This window comes from Diospyros lotus, chromosome 3 (assembly GCF_014633365.1).
Source record: "Diospyros lotus cultivar Yz01 chromosome 3, ASM1463336v1, whole genome shotgun sequence".
In the NCBI taxonomy this organism is placed as follows: domain Eukaryota; kingdom Viridiplantae; phylum Streptophyta; class Magnoliopsida; order Ericales; family Ebenaceae; genus Diospyros; species Diospyros lotus.
In genome coordinates this window covers 13,279,363-13,306,070 of record NC_068340.1, presented here as the reverse complement: position 1 = coordinate 13,306,070, position 26,708 = coordinate 13,279,363, and the positions used below count along the sequence as shown (strand labels likewise).

At 41.0% G+C, this 26,708-nt stretch overlaps 1 protein-coding gene across 1 annotated transcript in view; it reads left to right on the top strand.

Annotated features, from left to right (window-relative positions):
- Positions 1 to 26,708, top strand: part of LOC127797106 (uncharacterized) — a 91,872-nt gene that overhangs the window by 4,855 nt on the left and 60,309 nt on the right. The window contains exons 3-4 of the mRNA XM_052329643.1: positions 5,956 to 6,035; positions 25,870 to 25,978. Coding sequence (XP_052185603.1) covers positions 5,956 to 6,035; positions 25,870 to 25,978 — 189 coding nt within the window. The remainder of the gene's footprint in view (positions 1 to 5,955; positions 6,036 to 25,869; positions 25,979 to 26,708) is intronic.

The window sequence follows — 26,708 nt, the reverse complement described above, 5'->3', positions numbered from 1 at the left end:
ATTGCTGCAATGCTTCCCCCCTCGTGGCATCGGGAAAGGGCATCCGCTGCTATGTTTTCTTTCATTTTTCTATACTGTATTGTATAATCTAATCCCATGAGCTTGGCCGTCCCCTTGCGCTGCAACTGCGTTTGAAGCCTTTGCTGCAATAAGTATTTCAGGCGTTCGTGGTCCGTTTTGATGATAAACCGCTCCCCTTCCAAGTAATGCCTCCACCTATCCACTGCCATTAGGACTGCCAAAAATTCCTTCTCATAGATGCTTAGTCCAGAATGTCTAGGGCCTAGCACTTGGCTTAGGAAAGCAATAGGTCTTCCTTCTTGTGCCAGCACTGCCCCAATACTAGTGCCACACGCATTAGTTTCCAGAGTAAAAGGCTTCTCAAAATCTGGCAGCTTCAACTCAGGCACCCTACTCATGGCTTCGTTCACCTCTTGGAATGCCTTTTCTGCCTTGGAGCCCCAATTGAATTCCCCCTTTTTCAGCAACTCAGTTAGAGGTCGGCTGATAACTCCATAGTTCTTGAAAAACCGCTGATAGTATCCTGTTAACCCAAGAAATCCCCTAAGGGCCCTCACAGTTGTGGGCCTCGGCCAGGACACCATAGCCTCGATCTTCTTTGGGTTAGTGCTCACCTTTCCGTTAGAGATTATGTGCCCCAAATACTCCACCTGCCCTTGACCAAACTCACATTTGGATTTCTTGATGAATAATTGGTGGGACCGTAGGATGTCTAAGGTGGTTTGCAAGTGCAGCAAGTGTTGTTCGAAGGTGGAGCTATAGATAAGGATATCATCGAAGAAAACTAAGATGAATTTCTGCAAGTGGGGCTCAAAGACGCAGTTCATGAGTGATTGAAAGGTGGCTGGGGCGTTGGTAAGCCCAAATGGCATTACTAGAAATTCGAAGTGGCCATGGTGGGTTTTGAATGCAGTTTTAGGAGTATCCTCGGGTCTCATCCTAATTTGATGATAACCCGAGCGCAAATCAAGTTTGGAAAAGAATTGGGCATTGTGGAGTTCATCTAAAAGATCTTCCACCAAAGGTATGGAAAATTTGTCCTTGATTGTGATGGAATTCAAGTGGCGGTAGTCTACACAAAATCGCCACGTTCCATCCTTTTTTTTCACGAACAAAATAGGAGAAGCAAAAGGGCTTTGACTTGGTTTGATAATGGATTGTTGGAGCATGTCCCTAACCATCCTCTCAATCTCATTCTTTTGGATAGGTGGGTATCGGTAGGCTCTAATGTTAACTGGTTTTGTATTCGGTTTGAGGTTATTCAAATGGTCAAATAGTCAGTTAGGGGGTAGGGATCTTGGTTCTGCAAAGAGGTCCTCATATTTCACCAATAAATCACCAAGTAAAGCCAAATGTGTTACCTGGTCAGGAGGCTCCTTCCGGTTGCTGACTGTTGGGTAAGATTGCCCCAGCTCTCCTTGTTCCTCGAGTGCGTCTTCCTTGGCCACTATTGAAAAGAGCTGAGTCCATTGACCCCATTTCCCTTTCATGACTCTCCTCCGACCTTTCCCGGACATCAGCTTGCACATCTCAGTTTCTTTTCCGCCTGTGATGGTCATTCTTTTACCCTCTTTTTCGAAGGATACTTCCATATGATTAAAATCAAAACTAATAGGGCTCACCCCCTTTATCCAATCCACCCCCAAGACCATATCACAGCCTCCCAACTGCAGCAGCCTTAAATCGGTCACAAATTTCTCCCCTTGCATCTCCAACGAAAACCCATTGCAGGCCGAAGTGCTCAACATCTTCTGGCCATTGGCCATTGTTACGCTCAAGGGAGGCTTCCCCATCAACTAGCAATTTAGCCTTCTTGCAGTGTTCTCATCTATAAAGCTGTGGGTGCTCCCACTATCAATTAGAATCATCAGGTTATTGCCCTTGGCCTGCCCTCCTACCTTAATGATTTTATTATTGGCCACTCCTTTCAGGGCATGAATGGATATTTCTCCACTGTCTTCCATGCCCCCATCTACTTCTTCCTCCGCCTCCTGGTCACTACCTTCATTCCCTTCTAGCAATAGAATCTGCCTCTTGCAGGGCTGGCCAGGGTGGTACTTGTCTCCACAACGGAAACATAGTCTGGCCAACCTTCTTTGCTCCCTCAATTGATCTGCTGAGGGTGTTGTGTTTGGACCCATAATTCCTCTTACCCCACTGGTACCCCTGCCTACTTCCCGGTTAAAATACCTCCCTACTCTATTTTGGGTCCCTGCCACCATCCCCTTTGCCTGCTGCCTTTGTTTCTTTAACAAGGTTTTTACTACCAATTCCTGTAACCAAGCATCTTCCACTACTTGAGCTACAATTTGGGGTCTAAGTACCTTTACCATTGGCCTTAATTCGTCGTTGAGGCCACTCAAGTAACTTGATACAAAATAGGCTTCAGTTAGATAGATGTTATATTGGATCATGTAAGACCTCAGCTCCTCAAAGCGTTTCTGGTACATCTCCACACTTCCCAACTGTTTGAGCTTGTTGAACTCTTCCACAATGTCAGCCATGCTTCTTTCTCCAAACCTTCCACATAGAGCCTCTGTGAACTCCCCCCACGTTTGGTTTCTCCTTAGCTGTATCACTCCTTGATACCAAGCATCAACCTCCTCATTGAAGTAGGCTGCTACCGGTGGCATCTTTTGCGGCTCTGGAATGTTATGCCATTCGAACAGCTGTTCGCATTTCCTTATCCACCATCGGGGGTTAATGCCTTCGAAACTTCCATCCTAGGAAAAGGGAACCCCTGTGGTTGATGGTTCATTGGGCCCCCTGGTCCCCTTTCTAGTATTCCTTCGTCTCTGCCACTTTGGTTAATCTCTTTCTCATGTGTCTCCAGCTCCTGACTAGCTCTATCCCTCTGAAGGTTAGCATCCATCCCTTCCCTCGGAGGAAAGTCAAGTGCTAGCCTTATCGGCTGTTGTCGGCCCAATATGGCCATGTATTGTTGCATTTGTGCACCTAGTTCCTCCCGTACCCGCATAATGGACTCTTCCAATCTCCTTTCCATTCCACCCATGGCGTTCTCCACCCGGTGATCTAGTGCAAGGATCGCCTCCTGATTCCGAGTCGTACCCAGCTCCAACTGCTCCATCTTATTTTGGCATTCCGCTATCACTACCCCAGTTTGCTGCAACTGGGTTTCAACCATGAGTTATCCCTTCCACCCACCGGGTTAGAACAGGACTCTGATACCAATGTGTCACAACCCTGTGCCACTGTGACAGCTTTTACCACAATTCCGAGGGGATTGCGGAAGAAGAAATTCAGAACTCCACGCGATGTGGAGTCGTCGGATAAAGGAAACAGCAAGAATAGAGAGAAAGAGAGAGAGGGAGAGAGAGAGATAGACGAGAGTGTCAGAGGGAGAAAGGAGGAGAGAATAGCTGGAAGACAATCTTCTTGATTTTCAGCATTCCATTACATCGCACGATAAGGTCCTTTATAAGGACGTTGAGAGATTATTCCCTTGACAGTTGGGGCCCTCTCCTTAACCGTGTAACAACCTGATTCTAACCAACTTGCTGGTCCACCTAGCCAACTTGCTGGTCCACCTAGCGCCTAGGGTGGCAGTCGAGATACACCTTGCAATATAAATGTCTTAATCAGCAAAAATTTAAAAATAACCCTAGTAAACTGCCTGTGTGACACTCCTCACCCGAAATCAATCCAACCAATAGAAATAATAAACACAAAACAAGAACATAATTTAAATGAATGAAAACCAGAAACAATCAAACCACAAACCAAACAATAGGCACAAGATGTATTCTGGTTCGGATTGCTTTAAAACAACCCTACATCCAACCTTCAAACACCCCGAGAGCAGTCTCGATTTATTCAGAAACTGATCAGAACAACAGTGCTTCCTTGGCCGAGTACACCCACATTATTCTCTCCAAGATTACAAAGCTATATTCTAATCACACAGCCTTTCTCTCAGAGAATGCACAAGCACTCGACAGATTTTCTCATTGCAAATAGAAAATGAGAACACACTGCTTCACTTGCTACCCCTTGCCCTCTATTTATAATAGTGGGCGGATACCCCAATGGAGACTTTAAAATATTTATAGTTTAAATCTCCAACTTATCACTAATTACAGTTTGGGTTACAACTTCTATTTAATACTTCATTGGCCCTCAAATACAATGCTATAACTGATCTTATTAACCTATACTCTAGACAACAATTTAACAATTGTACAACCAAAATGGAGAAAATTGGCAATAGACAAGCTTATAATCCTCAAATAAAAACCAACACTAACTCACAGTGAGTGAATCCTCCAATAAATCCTCAAATAATAAGCTTATCATACCACTCCAACTACAATCCTCTAGTAAATCAACACAACCGTAAGGAAATATACAGAATAAGAAAGTGGCAGTATTTCTCTCGAACTAAACATCGGGTGTTAGAGAAATAAGTGGGTAAGAAGCTTGCTAATGGAAAAGAAAGGTACGAAGAGGGTAAGATGCTTGCCTGAAACGAGAATGAAGCCAACTCCAGAAGCTAAGCCCAACCTCTTCTTCTTCTTTCTCTTCTTCTTCTTCTTTTTCCTCACTTCTCTCGGCCAACTCTCTGCCAATTTTCTTCCCTTAACATTCCCTTTGATATATAGGCAAAGGCAAGAGACAAATGGTAATGGGCGCAAATATGTGGCAAGAAAGGAGAATAAATTCCCGACATGTCTCCTGAAAAACAGCTTCTGAATCGAGAATATGGCCTGGGAATTCGGTCTCAGAAAGACCCATCCGGATGCTACAGTAGATAATTCGAATGAGAGGAATTAAATGAAAACGGACATTCTGGACAGATTTGACACATCTTCGTATTTTGGGCATAACTCTCTCGTCCGAGCTCTAATTGAGGTGATTCAAGATGCTATGGAACGACAAGAGAAAGATCTACAACTTTCATGTTTTAAGTTTTTTGAGATTCGGACTGCATTGATGTCAAAATTGGGCTGAAAGGTGGTAACTGCAATGCTGAAACATGGGCCATCCGAATAACTATGCTCTTATCGGAATGCACCACACCCTATCCGGATGGATCACTATAGCATCCGGATGGCACTCACAAAATCTCAAAGAGATCATTCGAATAAGCCTCTAGTCATCCGGATAACCTTCCCAATCTAGCATATCCGAATGCTACACCATCTATCCGAATGCAAGACTCAAAATTTCAAAGGCACATCCGAATATGACTCACCCCATTCAAATACAAGACTCCAAACTCGAATATGACATTATATATCATTGGATATTCCAAACTTAGACCCAACACTTAATTAATAACCACCAAAAACAACATATTAAACATCAAGGCTAATCAACTCAATCCTCAAAGCATGACACAACATTAAATAATTAAATTAGGCTCATTACATATATTGCATACTACACATTGTGGTACTATAATGTAATTTAGAAGGGAAACATAGGACAACAATATCATCTACTTACAGGGATCAGTCACTACACAAAACAAAAATAGCAGGATTAAGGCTGCCCTAGTGCTACCTCTGACAAATGAGCCTGAAAATCAGGACCTTTGACTGTTCTGGAGTTGATTTAATCATTTATAGACTCCATAGAAAGTAGCTGTTGACCTTCTTATAGCAGAAAAAATTATGATCAAGAAATGGATATAGAAAGGAAATCAAATTAGTAATATTAGGAGTGTGGTGTACAGGGCATATTCCTTTTTAGTTTGAGTTTCTGTTTTTGTACACAAATTCATTTATCACTTATCAAAGCACATACCTTTTTAATTGACCTGTGGAAATATTGGTGTGTGTAGTAAGATGAAAGTAATAATGTTCTAATAGCTTGTTTGAAATCTTTAATATCTGGTAGTGTTTAATACGCAGTAGATGTCACCTAAATTGTTTAGTTTCTATCTTGAGTGTCTTAACTTCTTTATTTTTACAGCAATTACAAGAGGCTTGGAGATGCAGGAAGACAACGTAAAGGAGATAACTTCAACTGAGAGTGCTGGAAACAACAGAAAAGTAAGTAGTATGATGAAACTTCAATTTGAGTAAATTTTGGGCTCACATGCTGTCAAGAGTTGCATTTTGTTCTCCCGCCTTCTCATTTTGCCCCCCTTGCATAGATGCTGGATTGATCATATTCAATTTTTAAGTTGGAGAATGTGGATGAAATCTGAGTGTTACTCTTGTGGTTGCACTTCTTTTTTCTTCTCTTGTGAAATTTATGGTACTTTTGATCAATTGGACTATGGTCATCCAAGTAGAAGTAACCCATGTTTTACTTTCAACTAAATCTAAATTAATTCAAGCATTCTCATGTTTGAAATTTTGTCTTAATGATTGTCAAAAGTTTGCTGATCCTACTGGAAGCCCAGCTGTGCTGGAGCTTCATCAGATATTGAGTTGCAAGTTCAAAGAGATCTATCATCAAATATTGCTGGTTCCCCTTATGATTCTGGTTATGTTATTTGTATATTATCTTTTGCAAAGAGGAACAGTAAACTGTTAGAAGAGTCTTGCACATTATTTTATTTAGTGAATAATCTTCAAAGTGAACCTGGGTTTTGGTTGACGGCATAATATGGAAAGAGGTTAATTGATCTATATGAGAAGGATGCTAGTTAGCTTCAAATAGTTTTGTATAAAACTAGTAAAGGTAATTGGTTTAATAACTTAAGCCATTTAGATCGCCTACTTGCACAATTTGCAAAGATATTGAAATTCCTACAAGTACTTGCATACTATTGTCCAAAATTAGATGGCCTTTTGAACTTTTTAATAATATTTTGTCTTAGTGAATGAGAATTTCACAGGGTTGTTGATAAATGTTATATCTTGTTTCATAACTGTTGTTGCCAAGATACACCAATTGCCTTTTCAATGATTGAGTGCCCTTTAATGACCGAATGGTCCTGAATGACTGAGAGGCTTGTCAAGACGAACAACCCGTTAGGGGTGCGCTTGGAGGTCTCTGCGCGAACCCTCCTATGTTTAAGTTAGTATTCGAGTGTTTGAGTGCAAGAATTGGAGTCAAAGTGGTAGAGTAAGCGTACCTGAAAGAGGAGGCGGTCCTTCTATTTATAGAGGAGGGAGAGGGGGACACGTGGCAGACATCTCGGGTTTCCCAGGTGGCATATTCTGAGTATATTCTCGGCATATTTGTGGCATATTCTTGGTATATTTTGTGGAATTTCAAAATATTCTTGTGGGTCCCATGGCGGATCCCAAGTTCGGCCCAAGGAATGCCTCGGGAGGGTTCGTTGGCTATGAGGGAGGCTCCCAAGGGTGGATGGCCATTATGATTGAGTGGGCACTTGGTCATCACTTCACCACCCATTTGCTTGGTTTTTCTTGTTTTCTTCCTTGTTCGATCCATTTCATTCTTGCTTGTTTGTGATATTCCTTCATGGACGGATTTAGTGGGCATCCTCAAAGGCTTAAGTTACTTTTGACCAAGTAGGCACTCAGTCATGGTTGAGTTGTGCTTCTTTCTTGGATTTCCCTTGGCTTTTTGCCATTTCCTTTGCTTGATTGGGTTTGTTTTTGCTAGTTGCTCTTCAATAGTGGATCTTTTAGCCTTGATCCTTCTTGATTGATTTGCCAATTGTTGTTTGTATATTGAATGTGATCTTGGACCTTCTTGACCGAGTGGCCACTTGGTCATTGCCTTGTTCCTCCTTTGCCTTGCTCAATTATGCGCTTGCTCAACAAGTTGTGCTTCATGCTTCATCGATGGATCGATAGGAAGTATTTAGTCGGGTTATGCTTGTTGTTTACAGGGCATATCAATTGCTCCCTACTCTTTTGACTGGGAGTCCCAGGCGGAAGAGTATTTCGTCCTGCAAATCTCATACATACCTTTCTTTCACTTCTTTCTTTTGTCGGGAGCAACATTGGCATATTGGGAACTTTTTTCTAAATTGTGGATGTTTGTGATGATTGTCATTCTATTTCTTTGCTGTTGGGTTGCTTGTTCATTATCGAGCTTCTTGCAGGGCAACATAGACTGTGTCATTTGGTTAAAGGCAAAGCAATGTAAGTCGCTGGCGAGGCAACGGATATTTCATCTCTTCGCTATTGGGATGCTTGCGGGACAACGATCTTATACCTCTTCGTTGCCGAGCCATTTGCGAGACAACATGTCTTGTTTTTGCTTGTTGCTGGGCTATGTGCGGGACAATGATTTTGTTTTTCCTTCATTACCAGGCTATGCGTGGGATAATGGGCTTGTTTTTCTCCTCATTGCCGGGCTATGTGCGGGGCAATGAACTTCATTTTCTCCTTATTGCCGTGCTATAAGCCGGGTAACTGGGCTTTTTGTTTTTACTTTGTTGTCGAGTTGTTAGCTGGTCTTGTGTTGTAATACCCAGTATCTAATATTAAGAGTATTTTCAGAATTTACGAGGTCAAAATGATATTTATTAAAGTTTCGGGTCTACGTGTAATATTCAAAATGTAAACGAAAGGTGAGGGACTATTTCAAGCAAGCCAATGAGGGTAAAATTGTCCAATTAAGCAATATTCGACAAAATCAAGAGATTTGCGAAAGTTTGAAGTCAAAAACATGCGATTAGGAGCATTCAGACAAAAGTGCAGATTTTGTAAACTACCCGAGGGAGGTTGAAACGACGAATTTTCTAGAAAATCTTGAGGGAAATGAATAGTTTAGAACTTGAGGGCAGTCAAGGAATTAACGAAAAGTCTAGGGGTGCCATGGGTAGGGAGAAAATGCAATTAGAAAATTCATGGGGGCAAAACTGCAAATTTTGAAAATCCCATGGTGTGAACGCGATCGCCGCACATGGCCGTCGATAGCCGCTTCTGGACGTCGGGAAGCTCGCCTAGAGGTGCTAGGACAGTCTTCAGGTGATGATGAAGCTTCTGGGGGTGGCCATTGGCCGAGCACGGCGACGACGTGACCGGAATTAATGGCGGATGGGACCAAGAATTCAGTCGGATTTTTTGAGCGATTTATCTCGTGATATAGGGCTAGTTGATGGGATTAAAGGCTAGATCTGGGCTTAAGGGATAAGAACAAGCAAGATTTGGTGGGGAATCGGGTCGAAAATGAGTATAAAAAGGAGGTTGAGGGTCAAGGGTTTTGAAGTACAATTGGCTAAAATTGCTCTCGTTTTTGCTTGAATCGAGCCTCAGGGATCAGGGGCTTTTGTTTTACGAGCTGTGAGGGTGATTTCTGGAGAATTTCAAGTGGTTTCGAGTGCGTTTGATGAGTTTTTAGTGAGTTGGCTGGAAAAATGATCGCCGCCGGACCGAGACCTGCAACCGCCTTTTAAGGTGCTTTTCGACAACTGTTTCGGCCGTGTGAGGGTGCCATTGAGGTCGCCTCTCCAAGAGCTTCAAGGCCCTGCCATCAGATCGAGCATCGAACACCGTCGCTGGAGAAGAAGGCCGGAGAAGACGACTGTATAAACTAGCTCGCGCGGACCCCAGCCGCACCCACGCGCCAGCGCATAAGGGCGCGTGAAGCCCAGGTTTTCCTTGATTTTAATTTTATAATTTTTATAAAATTATTTTAGGATGGTTTATGTAAAAATATTTGGGAAAACTAGGTGTTTGGCATTTATTATGATTTTTCGAGAGGTAGAAATGTTTGAAAAATAAAGAAAAATAGAGAAAATTGAGGAAAAATGGAAATATTGATTCCTAAGGTCTTAATGGTGAAATAGGAGTCAATTGAGTTGTTGGAAGAAGGATTACACGATTTTCGAGGTGTGGCACGTTTCTCGAGGCGAAAATTGGACTTTTTTGAATTAAGGCGCGTGGTTTGATTCTAGCTATACCTTGTCTTGAATGTGTTTTGGAGTGTGTGTAGTGGGTTCTGGTGAGCGATTTTATCCTCCCGAGCTTATGATACACATGATCAGACCAGTTCTAGTGAGCGGTTATACCCTCCTGAACTTGGGTTGTTTACAAAGGCGTTTCACTTAGGTACATTGTGGCATCATTTGCATATTGAACATGTGATATGTTGCATCAACTGTTTTTACTTTTAAAACGAGTCGGTGCATGGCGTGTATTTTCATATCTTCGGGGTGTCGATTTTCTTGTCGTTGTTGGGTCCGTATGGGACGGAATGGGGTCTTCTTGAGAATAGGACAAGGTTAATCCATGTGAACGAGTGACATGGTAGGGCACTCGAGAGATTAAGTATGTCGCGACAAGATCAACCCCAACGGTGTGTGGAATGTGTTTTCCACGGGAGGTTGAGTATGTCAGGGAGATTTCTCAAGATAGACGTGTTGCATGTTGTCGTTTGTCTGTATATGCCATGCTCGTATGTTGTTCATGCATTGTGTAAACTGTTTCATGTCATCACTTAGATGTTTTATCATCTAACCTGGGTTATGCCCCTGTAACATTCAACGTTCCAGCCAGGGACTGCTGCGAGGTTGAGGACATGGCTGGTGGGGCCAACGGTGTTTAGTTGATAGTCGTTGTACCATTATGAAGGTGTCAGTATTTATTTTGGTTTATGTACGAACGGTTATGTGATACTACTGTTATCATTTTGTAACGATGTAATACATATTTCGGTGTGGGAACACTTTGTAAGGTACTCGTGTTAGGACACGACATTTGGATAATATATAATCCTCTGCGTTATATTATGTCTCGTTTAATTTAAGCCTATGATCTTGTTGGTTAAACGAGTAAGACTGGGGTTCTTAGGATTTTCACCTGCATGTGAAGATTGCTCTTGAAATCACCGCGGGCGTCGGCCATTGTATGCGACGAGTGTTTCATCTGCACGTGAAGATTGTTCTCATGGCGCCTCGTGTGACAAACTAGAAAAAAAAAAGATTCTCGAGGATTCTCTTATAGTGACGCGCCCGTGTAAGGCAGGGTGTTACATGTGTCTTTCTCATTGTCGAGCTATAAGCAGGACAATGAGCTTGTGTTTCCCTCGTTGCCGAGCTATGTGCGGGCAACAAGCTTTTTGTTTTTACCTCGTTGTCTGACTGTTAGTGGGACAACGGGCCTTGGATATTTCACTTCGTAGGGCTATTAGTTGGACAATTGGCTCGTGTTTTCTTCATTACCGGGTTGAAAGTAGGGCAACTGGCCTTTTATTTTTACCTTGTTGTCGGGATGTTAGTGGGACAACGGGCTTGTGTTTTCCTTGTTGCCGGGCTGTAAGCAAGACAACGGGCTTTTGTTTTTCTCGTTGTTGGGGTATGTGCAGGGTAACGGGCTTTTTGTTTTTGCCTTGTTGTCTAGCTGTTAGCGGGACAACAAGCCTTGGATTTTGTTGGGAAAGAACTTTTGATTGATCTTTCCTTTCATCTTGAGAAATGAGACAAACATATTACATGGACAAATAATGATAATGTAATGCACGAGAAAACACAAGCATTTTTTTACTTAGTTCAGCCAAATGTGCCTATGTCCATGGTCCTGCCTTGGCCTCATATTATTAACAATCATCATGCATACAATTCATATGAGGGGAACAATATAACTTGGGATTTATGGGTAGTTAGTCTTGCATAGCTTGCTTGGCAATGGATAAAGTCTCTTCACTTTTCTTCCTTTCTGTAGATGACACATAACAAGTGCATGCCTTTCATTGATCCCCTCGAACTTGTCCCACACCCCGAAGCGTAGGAAAATTCGTCAATAGATAGCAGGAGAGGACTACAACCCTCATGTCGTTGAGTAGGGGGCGACCCAAAATCACATTGTATGTAGTCGAAGTGGCTTTAACCACCATAAAGTTAGCTTGTCGTGTTATGCTTTGGGGATCGGAGCTCAATGTGATTGGTAATTGAATTGAGCCGGCCACCAGGACAGTTTCCCCGGTGAAACTGTATAAAGGGGAGGAGACATTTTTCAGTTGGTCATGGGCAATTCGCATATGTTTGAAGCAGTTCTAATAAATAAGGTTGATTGAATTACCACTGTCTACTAGAATTCTCCCGATGGGATGTTTTGTAATGATGGTTGAAATTACCATCAGATAATCATGCGGGATGATTATGTCTCCCCTGTCAATTGGTGTGAACGTAATGGGTTCTTCATTCTCTTAGTTTCCATTATTGAGTTGACTTGGTAGGCCTGATGGGCATAGGCTTTTCGAGAATAGGAGCTGTCACCAGCTAAGGTTTTGTCGCCCGAAATGATGTATATAGCCTAGTGTGTTGGTTCATTATCTAGAGGGGGATTCTGTCTATAGTCGCTCCCTCTCTCTTGTTGTCTCTGACTATGTCTCTCCTATCTTTCAAGTCTCTCTTCCCTTCTTTGTGGCTCCCTGTCGTTTCCCTCCTCTTCTCGTACATATCTTCGAAAGTGTCCTTCTTGGATAATCATCTTAATTTGATTTTTCTACTCCTGGCATTGATCGGTGGAATGGCCATGAGTTCTATGGTTTCTGCAATACTCATCTTGGCTCTTTCCTATAGGCCGATCAACCATTTTCAAAGTTTGATGAGACTCGATCCCTCTATGGTCGCTAGTATAGCTGATCGTGGTTGGGTGAGTCGGGCATAGTGATTAAATTGGGGCTCGACATCATCTAGTCTTCAGGCCCTCTCTCATCGCCGATTAAGGTCTTCTTCTACATCTCGCTCTTTTCTTTTCTGCACCTGTCTTCATCTATTCCCACATGTCAAATTCCAATGGTAGTATTTGTAATTTTGGTTTTCTATTTTTTAATTTCTATTTATGTTAGGGCTATTTGTCTTGTAGATGGAGGCTATTAGGATATTTTCACTTTAATCCTATAGCTAAGGTAGTTAAATGCCTTGTCTTGTAGCTAAGGAGGTTGCAGCTGTGAGCATATATATTGAAGGCACAACTTACGTTGGATGGTATGAATGAGAATGAATTGAATATTGCTATTTCTTTCCTAATATTTCTATCCCTCTCTGTCGATTATCTTCTCTCCCTTATCCTCATCTTCTTGCTGTTATTTCTCTCCCTTCCATCTGATCTCTCTCCCAAATTCTTCTCTTAATTTTCCCAAGTCCCTTTCCATACCCTCGCTCAACCTTAAGAGTGTGACCATTGGTATCAGAACCGTTCAATCCTTGGCTGGATTTTTGCAAATCCATAGCAGTTAGGTTCAGATTTCTGAAGGCCAATTCCAACCGCGATTTAGACTGGCAATTAATGGCGGCTGCTAGAAACGGCTTCAAATCAGAATTGTCATGTGCTGTAGTTTTGATCGAAAGGTGATGATTTCTGACCCTATCCAACTATTAATTCCCGACGGTACTAGATGTACTTGACCGTTGCTTCCCGACGCTTCTTCATGGTTATTTTCTGACCAGTCATTAGCTGTGAGTCAAGCGATCTGCAGGCGACCCTTAGGCTTTGGACATAGTTAAGTGGAGGCAAGTCACTCTCGAGAAAAATGGGTTGCAATCAGAAAAGGGATCACGAAAGAATATGCTGCGACAAGAAAAGAAATCAAGGAAGCACGCAATCAACTGGTAGACCTCAAACACAAGTTGGATGACTTATTGACTCTGTTTTTACAGAAGTTCTAAGTTAGTATTCCAATTGAATGTTTTTCCAAGGAACATTCTAAGTCCTTAAAAAGAAAAGATTCGGAAGGCAGTTTGTCTGATTGGAATTTTTCTATAGCTAAGGAAAGACTTGAATTGGAGCAGACAACCCAAGATGACAAAGAAGGGATTGCAACTACCAAAGATGTTATTGAGGCTCCACTGGGATAGGAATTTGTTGAAATGAATTCGGTTACAGTTGTCAACAAACCAGAAGAAGACCTAATAGATCAAGATGTGCCTATTGAGAGGGTACTGAAAAAAAGTGAGGAATTATTTGATGAATTGACAGAGGAAGCAAAGGCCATTGCAGTAGCCTGGGTTCCTAGTCCAATGTTTGATCCTGAGCAATATGACAATCTTACTGTTATTTCAGCTATAGCAGACCAATTTCTAGTGCTGGTCCTAACAAGGGAAAAGCAAAAGATCAGGAACGTAAAAGAAAAGAGGAAAAAGCCTAGAAGGAGAAAGAAAGAAAGAAGAATAAAATAAATATTGAAAGCTGAGATTAGATGAATAACAATGGCTCAATGGTAATAATTTTCTCGGGGACAAGAAACATTTCAAGGGGGGAAAATTTGTCACATTCCAAGGGTAGTATTTGTAATTTTGGTTTTCTGTTTTTTAATTTCTTTTTATGTTAGGGTTATTTGACTTATAGCTAGAGGCTGTTAGGATATTTTTTCCTTTTGTCTTTTTCCCATTTGTCCTATAGCTAAGGTAGTTACAATGCCTTGTCTTGTAGTTAAGGAGGTTGCAGCTGTGAGCTGTTTCTCTCCTAATATTTCTATCTTTCTCTCTTGGTTATCTTCTCTCCCTTATCCTCATCTTCTTCTTGTTGTTTCTCTCCCTTCCATTTGATCTCTCCCCCAAATTCTTCTCTTAATCTTCTCAAGTCCCTTTTCATACCTTAGCTCAACCCTAAGGGTGTGATGCCACAGTCTTCATTACTTTCGTATAGAGTATGTATTTATTTGTCTTGACAAACAAATATGCCAAGGACTTTAGCAAGTCTAGTGCTAGCGATTCTTGTAGGGAACCTAACCGTGTCCCTTGTAATACAAAGGATACTACCATTTTAACTGGTAAATCACGAATCTCGAGGGTGGCGTTACGGAACCTGTCCCCAAACTGACGAGCGGTCTTTTTGCCCACTTGTTGAATATTGAGGAGATATGTTGCGTTTTTATTTTTTCGAATATTAATGACAATTGCTCTGGTGAATTCTTCCCTTAGTTGCTCGAATGAGGAGATGGATGCTGTTATAAATTGGGAGCACTGACAGCCTTTAAACACACCCAAGAAACCAATCAAACATCGCCCAACACACTCTCAACTCACTGGCCAACAAACCACAACACAAACAGATAATAAAGAACAGAAATTTGAAGGCATAAAATTGAAAAAGAAAGAAATACGCAAACCTCATGAGTCAGCAGATTTATCCTGGTTCAAGCCAATTGAATTAGCTCTACATCCAGCCTCTAAAATCTCCCGAGAGCAGCCTCATTTGATTATCAGAATGATCAGTACAACCCTCACGATTACAAGCCTTCAAGATTACAAAGACTATTCTAACACACAGCCTTTTCTCTCCTAGACTTTCTCGTGAGAATGGATGCCCCACCAGTCCCAGACCTCTATCCTATTTATAGAAGAATAGGGCGTTAATATCTAGAACTGTTATAATCGGTATAGATATTTCTAGTTTTGCCCCCCAACTTAATTCTATTTACAAAGCTGGAAACCTCCCATCTATACCCCCTAAATTCCGCCTTTAAGATTACAAAGACTATTCTAACACACAGTCTTTTCTCTTATAGACTTTCTCGTGAGAATGGATACCCCACTAGTCCCAGATCTCTGTCCTATTTATAGAAGAATAGGGCGTTAATATCTGTTAGAGTTATGCCCTACAAGCCAATCATGTTTTATGTAATTGATCATATTTTACATTGGGACTCTTTATCTTCAATCAATTATTACTGCAAGGCATTATGTTTTTATTTGTCATTGATGGTTGTCGTCATTATTTATTGCAATCCATACTTGACAAAGTCCATAGATCAAATAGGCTAATGGAATATGGTTGTGCATAGAGATGACGATCATGAAACATATTCCTTTCAAGTCTTGATCTTAAATGTTCCTAGTCATAGAGTTATTAGGATTTGACACTAATAACTCAGATAGACTAGCACATATAATGCATGTTCATTTAGGAGAATGTCTTATTTCATGGACATTGGTGTGTGTGGACACTAGTGCATATATGTGGGTGCTTATTATAAAAATAAGTACACTGAACTGATTTGCTAAAAAATTCCTAATGGTTATTATTCAATGTCGAATTGGAATTCCTGTGTTGTAATAGTGCAGATTGGTCCTTAGACTTGAGATATCATGGTAGTCTTATATTTGACTAGTTGCGCTTTGGTGCTTTTTTGGATTCTAATAGAGTCATTGACAAACTATTATTGGGCGTGGCTTTATCACATATGAAAGGTTGTGAATGTCGAAATAGGATTCATCGCTTATCGTCACGATGAGATGATGTCCTATGTATTCCGATGATTTCATGACTGAGGAAATCCTTGGCCAAGGTGAGGTGGAAATCAAAAGGTGTTTTGATTTCACCTATCAAGTCATGAATCTGGAATGGATACATAATTATTGAATGATTAGGGTTTCGTCATAAAACCATACCCTAAATTCAATCGGGACATAAATCGATAAAATGATTTTACTGCACGGTAATTGCAATTGAAAATGTCCGTGCTTTTTCATCATTAGCTAGGTATTCATGGCATGTTGCTAGACGTTAACCATGATATGTAGGGTTTTAGAATTAATTTGATTAATTCTAAAACTATTAATTAAAGAGTTTAATTAAGAAGCACATGAGATGTGTTAATTAAAAAGCCCATGAGTTTAATTAAAGAGTTTAATTAATCTAATAAGTTGGGTCTTAATATAAACTAATAGAATTGGCCCTACATCTAGTCTAATGGTGGACCTAAGGGGTCACACACTTAGGTCGAGTCCATTCCACAATTTAAAAGAGAGAGTCGGCCCAATGTGATTAGGGGCCAGGTCTAAAGTGTTTAGGGTTTTTCCAAGGCACAATTAGGGTTTTTAACTCTATATATATGCCACTTAAGAAGCTGAAAGAAAAACAAGAAAATTCGGATTCTCTCAAACGCCTAGGGTTGCTAGCACTTCTTGAGGCGTTCGTAGAAAGGTCGATCGTGTGGACTGACTTGGAGGAGTTCGCGCTTGCGACTCTACGGATCGAATCAAGGCAGGAACGAAGCCTACACGGTCGCTGGTTTCATAACAATATCTAGGACTGTTATAACTGGTATAGATATTTTCGGTTTTGCCCCCCAACTTAATTCTATTTACAAAGTTGGAAACCGTCCATCTATATCCCCTAAATTCTGATGCAACCTTACTGTAAATATTCTGGATTTCTCGAGACAACCTTGTAACAAATCTCCACCATTGTCTTGAGTAAAATTCATTCCATTCTTCATCCATGAAAGCCTTAACCTGCTCTCCTTTGTGGTTTCAGCATAATATATACCTGATCATCAGAACAACAACAAACACATTAAAGCAAACAAACAATGCTGTAACTGATATAGAGAAACACCTTTGGATAATTTCCAGCTGCACTTAACTAAACTTGCAACTCTCATTAGAATTATCTACCTCCTCAAGGAGTTTTCTTAATGAATATATTCCTGACATCGATATGATTAGTCTCTCCATGGTGTCTAACTACACTCCACCATAAACCAAATCCATAGTTAATGTTATTTCTTAATTCCAAAGGCTTCATCCTTTTACACAGCATCACAACACAGTAAACCTCACCCGGATTGGCCTTTCCACTGCTAGACTTTATTCCTAGCTCCCCAAAACCGGTCTTTAGGCTTTACCACTGTTCTTCCTCTAATCTTTACTTCAAACAAACAAGACTGCTCGAATTTTCTTTTAATTCTGCTCTATCTTCCTACCAGTCTACCAAGATATGCTTAAGATTAAGGTAACCTAGGCTGCCTTAAGTTGTTCAAACCCTATTCCAATCTCCATGTCTTAGTATTTCCCAGTTTATCCTTCCTCCCACACTCTCAAACACTGATCTAAACACTCAGCTACACCTTGAGAGTTCTATTTGAAGAGAATACCAATGAAGTTGTCTCTCAGTATACAAGGCATACCACTGAAATACTCACAGTTTCCACATGCACTCAATTTAAACCCTTTTGAACTCTTCCAATCTTATATCTTACCTAAGGAATTACTATCATACCTAGAGAGACCTTCTAAGCAACCAATCCTTGCTTACCTTTCCCTCTAGCCTCTTATCCCTTGGCTACACTATAAGATCACTTTTCCCTCAGTTTTCACATGGATAATTAGCTGTTCGTGATACCTATTTGATCCAAATTAAGCCTTCATGTGCTGCTTTAACCCATGGCCATTTGTCTAGCCTTTTTTCTAGACTTTTCCCCATTTCCAGCACCTTCCTTAATTCTCTAATAGACACTTCACAGCACTCCACCCCTTTAACCTAAGGGATCTTCCATTTAAGTCCAAGTTTCATTTCTCCCCAAATTTACATGGCTCCATACCATTCATTTGGACAAGAGTGCATCACCTCTTCTTATACAAGAGGTTCCATTTTCCAGCCTGTTGCTTAGCACTCAAAACCAGTGCCTAAGCATCATTTTCTACCCAACATTTCATACCTCACTGGTACTTTCTTGTGGTTCTATCTGTTCCACATCCTAGGCAACACTAGACCTTCTATTCCTTTGCTCATTACCTACAAGATGATTCTCCTTCCCTTTCCTTGCTTAACCCGGATTTTGATCAACATGGGCTACACCATACAAGACAATATTTGCACACACCCTTTTCCCCTCACTGTTCACAAGGACCCTCACTGCAAGAGCTAAAGCTATCTTGAACACTAGCTTTCTCCCTCTCACAATCCAGCCCATGCTCACACAATGAGAATAATAAAAAAAAAAAAAAAATTCAGATTTTCTTATTGCTATACCTTGATTTATAGGTTAATCTAGGACATTCCCAAAGGATTCTCCTTGCTGTTTTTCTTTACACAGCATTCCAGATTCCATCCCTTTCCCTTAGCATCAGCTAATTTTATGTCCTATTGGTAGAGTTTTCACTACATAAGTAAGAACCCTAGCTTTAGAAGTCCTAGGCATACCTATTTTTACAACTCCACAGCACCTAACCCTTCACACCAGAAGCAATTTCCAGCAAGCTTATTTTTAATATGAGCAAGCTCATATACAATGGGAATTCCTTAGGGACACACCATCTCCACTAGGTTCACCTCACCTAGCTCCACCATGAGACAAGGCTTAGATAGGTCCCCCTAGATCCTAGAAACTGATCTCTAATGGGCTTTTGACATATACAAGGTCTATTTAGGAGACTTCTACTTTGGTGACCTTACCAAATTACATAGTTCCTATTCCCTTATACTTGCAAAATTTCCCTCCCCCTAATATCCCTAGCCTTAGATACCTTTCTTAGTCCTTGCTCACCATTATGAACCATCCTCAACAAATGACACAGCCTAACCTTATCATAGGCTATACTTTAGTGGCTGCAGCTTATCCACATATAAATGCAAGCATGCACCACATAACCTCCATTCTTGAGGGTTGGTTCCATCTCTTTAAGAGATTCTTGAGCAACTTCTTAGGACTCCAATTCTCCTCTATAGGATTCACCTTTTCCTATCTAATTCTGCTAAGGACATTAGGCTTCATTTTACAGCTTCTAATATTCTGGAACAGCTCCACCATGCATCCTATTCTCACATCTCCAATTCCCTTGATCTTAATTTGTTGCCTAGACAAACCATTTCCCCCTCCACCATGTCTCTATGGGTAAATACCCATTTCCTACGAGAAGTACACCCTAAACCTAGGACCTATGCTACTTTTCCTGCATACCTAGAAATCTATGGGACATCCGTTCTCTCATAGCCAAAACCATACATGGTGTTTGAACATTCAGGGCTGGTTCTCTCTTGGGATTCTTTCTTCCTATTTGGGCAGTTCTTCTTCATATGCCCTTTTTCATGGAAATGAAATTATTTAACCACTTTCTTGCCACTCTTAGACTTAGACCGAGACCTACCTTTGAACCTAGGGTCTCTTTTTCTATTCTAGTGTTCATTGCCAAAGCTTCTATGGCAGATTTTTGGAACTCTACCTTATGTTGCAAATCCTTGGAATTCAAAGCTCCTATCACATCATCTAGGGTCAGCTTATCTCTTTCATGTTTCGAGATATCCACAAAGGTCTCATAGGACTTAGGAAGAGAGTGCAATATGACCAAAGCCTTATCCTCATCTTCATACCTGATATTTATATTCTCAAGATCCAAACACAGTTTATTAAAACTGTCCATATGGTCTTGCAACCTTTGACTTTCACTCATCTTGAAAGAGAAAAATTGTGTTTTCAAATACAACTGGTTAGAAAGGGTTTTAGTCATGTAGAGTGCATCTAACTTATTACAAAGCTCCTCCACAGTTGTCATCTTTGAAACTTTCCGCAAGACTTTGTCTCCTAGGCTTAGAATAAGGGTGTTAAAAGGCTCTTTTGTTGGTTTCTATCCTCCTATCCCTGATTTCCTTTTTCTGGACTTCAATTAGGGTTTTGGGCATAGACTTTTCAGCCTCTAAAGCTTCCTCCAATCCAAGATTTCCCAAAAGGGCTCTCATCTTCATCTTCCATAGGCTAAAATCGTTTTGGCCATAAAATTTCTCAACATCATACCATGTGACAGAGGCTATAGAAGCCATTCTTGCGGGTATGTGATGAAATTCTAAGTTCTTGATGAGAAGACCCGACTTTGATACCAATTTGTTATAAATTGGGAGCACTGGCAACCTTTAAACACACCCAAGAAACCAATCAAACACCGCCCAACACACTCTCAATCACTCTCAACTCACCGGCTAACAAACCACAACACGAACAGATAATAAAGAACCAAAATTTGAAGGCATAAAACTGAACAAGAAAGAAATACACAAACCACGTGAGATAGTAGATTTATCTTGGTTCAAGCCAATTGAATTGGCTCTACATCCAGCGTTTAAAACCTCTCGAGAGCAGCCTCATTTGATTATCAGAATGATCAGTACAACCCTCATGATTACAAGCCTTCAAGGTTACAAAGACTATTCTAACACACATAGCCTTTTCTCTCCTAGACTTTCTCGTGAGAATGAAGGCCCCGCCTGTTCTAGACCTCTGTCCTATTTATAGAAGAATAGGGCGTTAATAACTAGGACTGTTATAACCGGTATAGATATTTCTAATTTTGTCCCCCAACTTAATTCTATTTACAAAGCTGGAAACCTCCCATCTATACCCCCTGAATTCTGATGCAACCTTACTGCAAATGTTCTGGATTTCTCGAGGCAACCTTCTAATAGATGCTTCAGGTAAGCTGCTGAACCAGATTCGGGCATGTCCTGTTAAAGTCAGCGAGAATGCTCGACACATAATTTTATCATCCCAACCATGAAGTATCATCAAAGATTCGTAATTTTGGATATGATCATCGGGGTCATCTTTGCTGGCATAGGGGGTAATCTGTGGCATTTTAAATTTTCTCGGTAGTAGTTTCCCCAATATGCTCTCAGTGAATGGGGATCTCCTTCTTGGTTGTTCCTCCGCGATTGGAATCAGTCTCTTATGTTTAAGCACTTCTTCCACCATCTTCTTCATATCGTCCCACATACTCATTGCGGTGTGATTATTAGCCCTTCAATTCCTTGGCATCGAACCCCTAGTGGGACTTTGCCTTCTACCTATAAGTGTACTTGCCACAACTTCTTGTTGTTTTTCTCTTCTTGGGCTTCGCCTATCACCTCCCTCTCTTCGGTAATTTTGCTCACGCTCTCAATTCTGCTGTGGGGAGGCGTTAGTGCCCCACAACGGGGGTTTTGGGTGATTTCCTTGACGGAGAGAAGGCCGAGAGTTGGGGTTAAGCATAGCTTCTCGATAAGAATCGATTTCCTCATCTCTTTGTTGGGTTTTCCTTGGTGGGGCAGTCTTTGGTATAAATCTCCTCAATGTTGTGAGTAACGCCACATTGGGGGTTGTGCTCTGAAGTATCCTCGTTATGTCTCGTTGTAACGACCCGATTATCTATGATTTACTGGGTACTTGAGGATTTGAAGAGTTTATGGGAAGATATTAAATTTGTCATATTCTCTTAAAAATGGGCGAGTGTCTGGAATGGGTGGTATTTTTAAAGAGGAAGGTGATTGCTAATTTTAAGAAGAATTTGGGGTTTAAGCGTAATTTCGAAACTGGTAGTCAGATCATCTTAAAATTAAAATACGCACATTTTTAAGTGAGGGAGTTGGTAGAGTGGGTGGCACGTGCACGAGGGGCTGGCGGTGGTCGTGGGTTTGAGCCTAGGGGCGTGCTGGAGTAGATTTTTTTTGGAATTAATTCCAGCCAAGCTGACGCCAAAATGGCGTCATTTCGGAGACGCACTAGGTGCGTGCCATGCACATAACCTGTGCGGCCTTGTCGCACCATGCAGGCCCTGCTTGGCTCTTGCTGCGCCATGTGGCCGCCTGCGGCTGCCATTTGTTGCCATCTGTTGCTGCCAGCCTTGCCACGTGTCCAAGCTTCCACCTTTCCTACACTTTTCTCCCTTATATAAACCCCCATCAGGCTTCAAATGGGCTATGGAATGACTTGAGGAATTGGGAGCAAGCTTGAGGACCTCAATCTGGGAATTTAAGGGTTAAAGATAAGTGATTAAAGTTAGTGGTTGGGTTGAAACTGGTAGTCTAACACTTATTTTGTAATAATTCTTTTTACCAATTATGCCTAATGTTGCTACAAGAACTTTGAGTTGTGATATTGGCAAAATCGGGCACTTTGAGAGACTTAAAGAGAAATATCTAAGACTAGTTCTTCTTTCTCTTTTCCTTTTAAGAGGCAAGTTCAATTCTATATCTCTTTTTCCTTTAGATGCAAGTTTCTCTTTCTTTTTGCCCTCTCTACGGTTTGAATTCTCTATTTTCTAGTCTCCTCTAGGTCTCTTGAATTGTGAGCTTCTTGTAGGGGCAATCTTGTTGTATTTCTTCCAAGAGCTTGAATAGGGCTTGGTTCTCCCTATGTTTCTTCATGGAATGATGCCTAACCATGTTGGGGTAGGTTCTAGTTAGATGCATGCATGCTGGTTCATGTGATTTGGGTCTTTTATGTTGCTGTTCAGATTGCTGGATGTAGGGGTTGTTGACTGATTGGGCATGGTTGTTGATCGTTTGGTGTTGTGGGAGGAGACTGTCGACCGGTTCGGGCAAGTTGTCGATTGGTTGCCCCTGAGACACAAACTGTCGATCGATGCTTGGGAATTTGTTGATCGATCTTGCCTTGTTTGTATTTTACAGCATGTTAATGTGATGTTGGGGTCGGGTTTGCATCTAGGGGTTCACATGCTATGATTGCTTGGGCACGGGCATGTTAGAATGATTAGGGTTGCACACAAGCATTGCATCGCGTGTATATTACTATGTGGGCGAAACATAGCCTAATATCTGGTTTTATGGGGCCTTGTATCATGTTTATGCTTACTACGCCATTGCATTTTCTATGTGTTGCATTGCATGGTTACTATTGCATGCGACAGATTTATCCACGGGGTATACCCTTGAGCATGGGCTTGGCAAGCTACTGCTCTATGTGACTTGTGTGAGCATTGGGCTTGGGATGTTGGTATGAGGATTGGAGCACATAGTGCGAATTTTGGAGCAGCGACTCATGTTGATTTGCTAGCCAGTTCATGGCTGCATGCAAGTTTGTATGTGGAACCTTGGGTGCCGGTGTGCCTTATGTGGGCCCCAAAGACTAATATGTGCATGTTTATTTATGCGTATACTGCATGGTTGGATGTTCATGGTATGGATGTGAGTATGTATATGCACGTGTCGTGCGGGTGGTTTGGGTTATTCCCTCAGCTCTATTACCCCTTCATTCTTTATGCTTGTTAAGTCTTGTGACTCACCCTTGCTTTACATCATTCCAGGTAAGGGAAAAGTGATCGTTGAGGGTGTATCCAGCTGAGTCTGATCCTTCATGGGTAGATGGTGTGTACAAAGATCCCCTGGCCGAAAGATGCGCGGGCAGTTTTGTGTGTTTGTGCCCAAGGACGCTGCCATATTTTGTTATGTAAGAGAATTGGGGATATATTAGTCGTGCTTCCGTTGTATAAGAGAAAAATTAAGGAGAATTTCCAATCGTTACACTTGTAGTGCTTGCCTTCCCTTAATATGTTGCTATCGTAGTGCCTCATACGCTGCCCAAGAGATTGTGGGTGGAGCCTGCTATGAAGGGCCAAGTTGATCATGACGCCCATACTGATTAACCAGGTGTAGAAGCCTGGTGGAGGTGGCTGAGTCCCCATCTCTTGTTGGGGATCTAGGGGAGTTGATTGAATACTCCCTTGTTGCCGAGAGTCTAGCGGAGGCAAGTGTATTCTTGTTGGTGCTAAGAGTCTCGTGAAGGAGGGCGAATTTTAACACCTTGAGAAAGAGTTCATCAATTACCTCTAGTGTTTGCCATTGATAGCAATCGTTGCTTGACTTTTCATTGGGTTTCCCATAGACAACGTCAATTGTTGTTGCCAAGATACAACAATGAATTTTTAATGTGGGAAAGGTGATCTTGATAGTCTTGTGTGATGATGATTGGGAGACCTAGAGGTCTTGTTGCAATGATTAGGTGCCTTGACGAATGGGTGGTTTGTTGATGAACGGGTGCTCTAAAATGACAGAGTGGTCCTGGATGATCGAGAGACCTGTCAAGACGAACAACCGATTAGGGGCGTGGGTGGAGGTCCCCACGAGAACTCTCCGATACTTAAGTTAGTCTTCGAGTGCTTGAGTGTAAGAATTGGAGTTAGAGTTGCAGAGTGAGCGTACTTGAGAAAGGAGGTGGTCCTCTTATTTATAGAGGAGGGAGAGAGGGGGACATGTGGTAGGCATCCTGGGTGACATATTTTGAGTATATTCTCAGCATATTTATGGCATATTCTTGGTATATTTCGTGGAATTTTGGAATATTCTTATAGGTCCCATAGAGGATCCTGAGTTCAGCTCAAGGAACACCCCGAGAGGGTCTGTTTGCTACAAGGGAGGCTCTCGGGGATGGATGGCCATCATGACTGAGTGGTGGCCACTCGGTCATCACTTCACTACCAATTTGCTTGGTTTTTCTTGCTTTCTTCCTTGTTCGATCCGTTTCATTCTTGCTCGTTTGTGATATTCCTTCATGGACAGATTTAGTGGGGCATCTCAAAGGCCTAAGTTACTTTTGACCGAGTGGGCGCTCGGTCATAGCCGAGTTGTGCTTCTTCCTTGGCTTTCCCTTGGCTTTTTGCCCTTTCCTTTGCTTGATTGGTTTTGTTTTTGCTAGTTTCTCTTCAATAGTGGATCTTTTAGCCTTGATCCTTCTTGACTGATTGGCCAATTGTTGTTTGTATATTGAATGTGAACTTGGACCTTCTTGACTGAGTGGCCACTCGGTCACTGGCTTGTTCCACCTTTGCCTTGCTCAATTATGCACTTGCTCAACAAGTTGTGCTTCATGCTTCATCAATGGATCGATGGGAAGTATTTAGTCGGGTTATGCTTGTTGTTTGTAGGGCATATCAATAACTATTGGACATTGTAAGTTACATGGACAGATGCAATTTTTCATCTGAATCCATAAAAATGCCCAGTCGGAAGTTGTTAGTCACCATCTTAATATTTTTCATAAAAAATCTTATTTGGATCATGTAGTCAGAAAGCAAATGATATTCTTGGGGGCTCTTCTTTGCAAAGAAAGTTTTCTATATCCATGCCGTATATCAAGTTTGACTATTTGATTATTTTTCAATTAACCTGCTTTTATTACGATAATTTTTTTTCTTATTAATTTATTAAAAGAAAAAGCATTTTGCTTTTGTTCTTCCAGTTTCTCAATGTCAATGCTGTTTATGTGTGATTCCCCTTTCTTGTATATTGCTGATTATAGTTTTTATTATGTGTTGGTGCAATTTCTCCATTCATTCTCATTCTCTCTCTAGATTGCCTCAAGTGACTGGACAAAACAAATCTCTTGATACTATCATCTCTTGGAAAGCCTGTCTATGATCTTTCTTATGTTTTGTACACTTTTCTGCTGATTCCTGACCTAACATTAAAGATTTAGTCTTCAATATTTGTTAAGTATTTTATGGTTGGGCAATTTCTATGCCAGGAAAACTCTGAAGCAAAACGCAAGAACACAAAGCGCATGTTGAAATCTGAAAAGGAGTTTCTAGAGTTCACCTTGAAGTATCAACAAGTTATTGCAGAGAGAGATGCAGGTAATTTATTTCATCCAGTCTTCTAAAAGCTACTATTCTCTTCTTTAGTGCTTATAGGCAAAACATGTGGATATTTTGTAGTTTATCTGATAAATGTGTGTAACCTAGTTAGCAAGTGCCAAGAGTTGTATGGTCAATATTAGCATTTTAATTTTTTGCCTATTTGATGATACTGTCAGGCCGCATTTCACTATGGAAATAATGGAAAGAGCCACATATTTATTAGAAAATAAAGGAATGGATAAAGCAATTATATTGTGGAAATGTTCTCTCTAGTAATAATATTTGCCTTCCGTTTTGATTTATTATTGATTGCTATCATAACTATTAGTACCATAGGATGAGGTACCTGGTTTATCAATGTTACAGTATTGGTACAAGGTATTGTTTTGGGATATTTAACAATATAAATTATAAGATAATATGTACAATTGTAATAACGTTTCCTATACAAAATGATATTATAAAAGCATATTAAACCATTACTATTACCAAAAGCATGTCCTAAATTAACAATTTAACATAATAACATAAAAATATTACAATGCCACCAAATTAATGGACACAGAAGAAGAGACACTCTACTTTTCTGTATTATAGATAAGCAGATTATACAATTAATAATAACAAATAAATAGATGAGGAACATTTAATTAACGATATAACATTCATATATGTAGAATAAAAAATTTTAAGGTCCTCTTCCTTGTGTGTGCAGGGTCGAACTGCG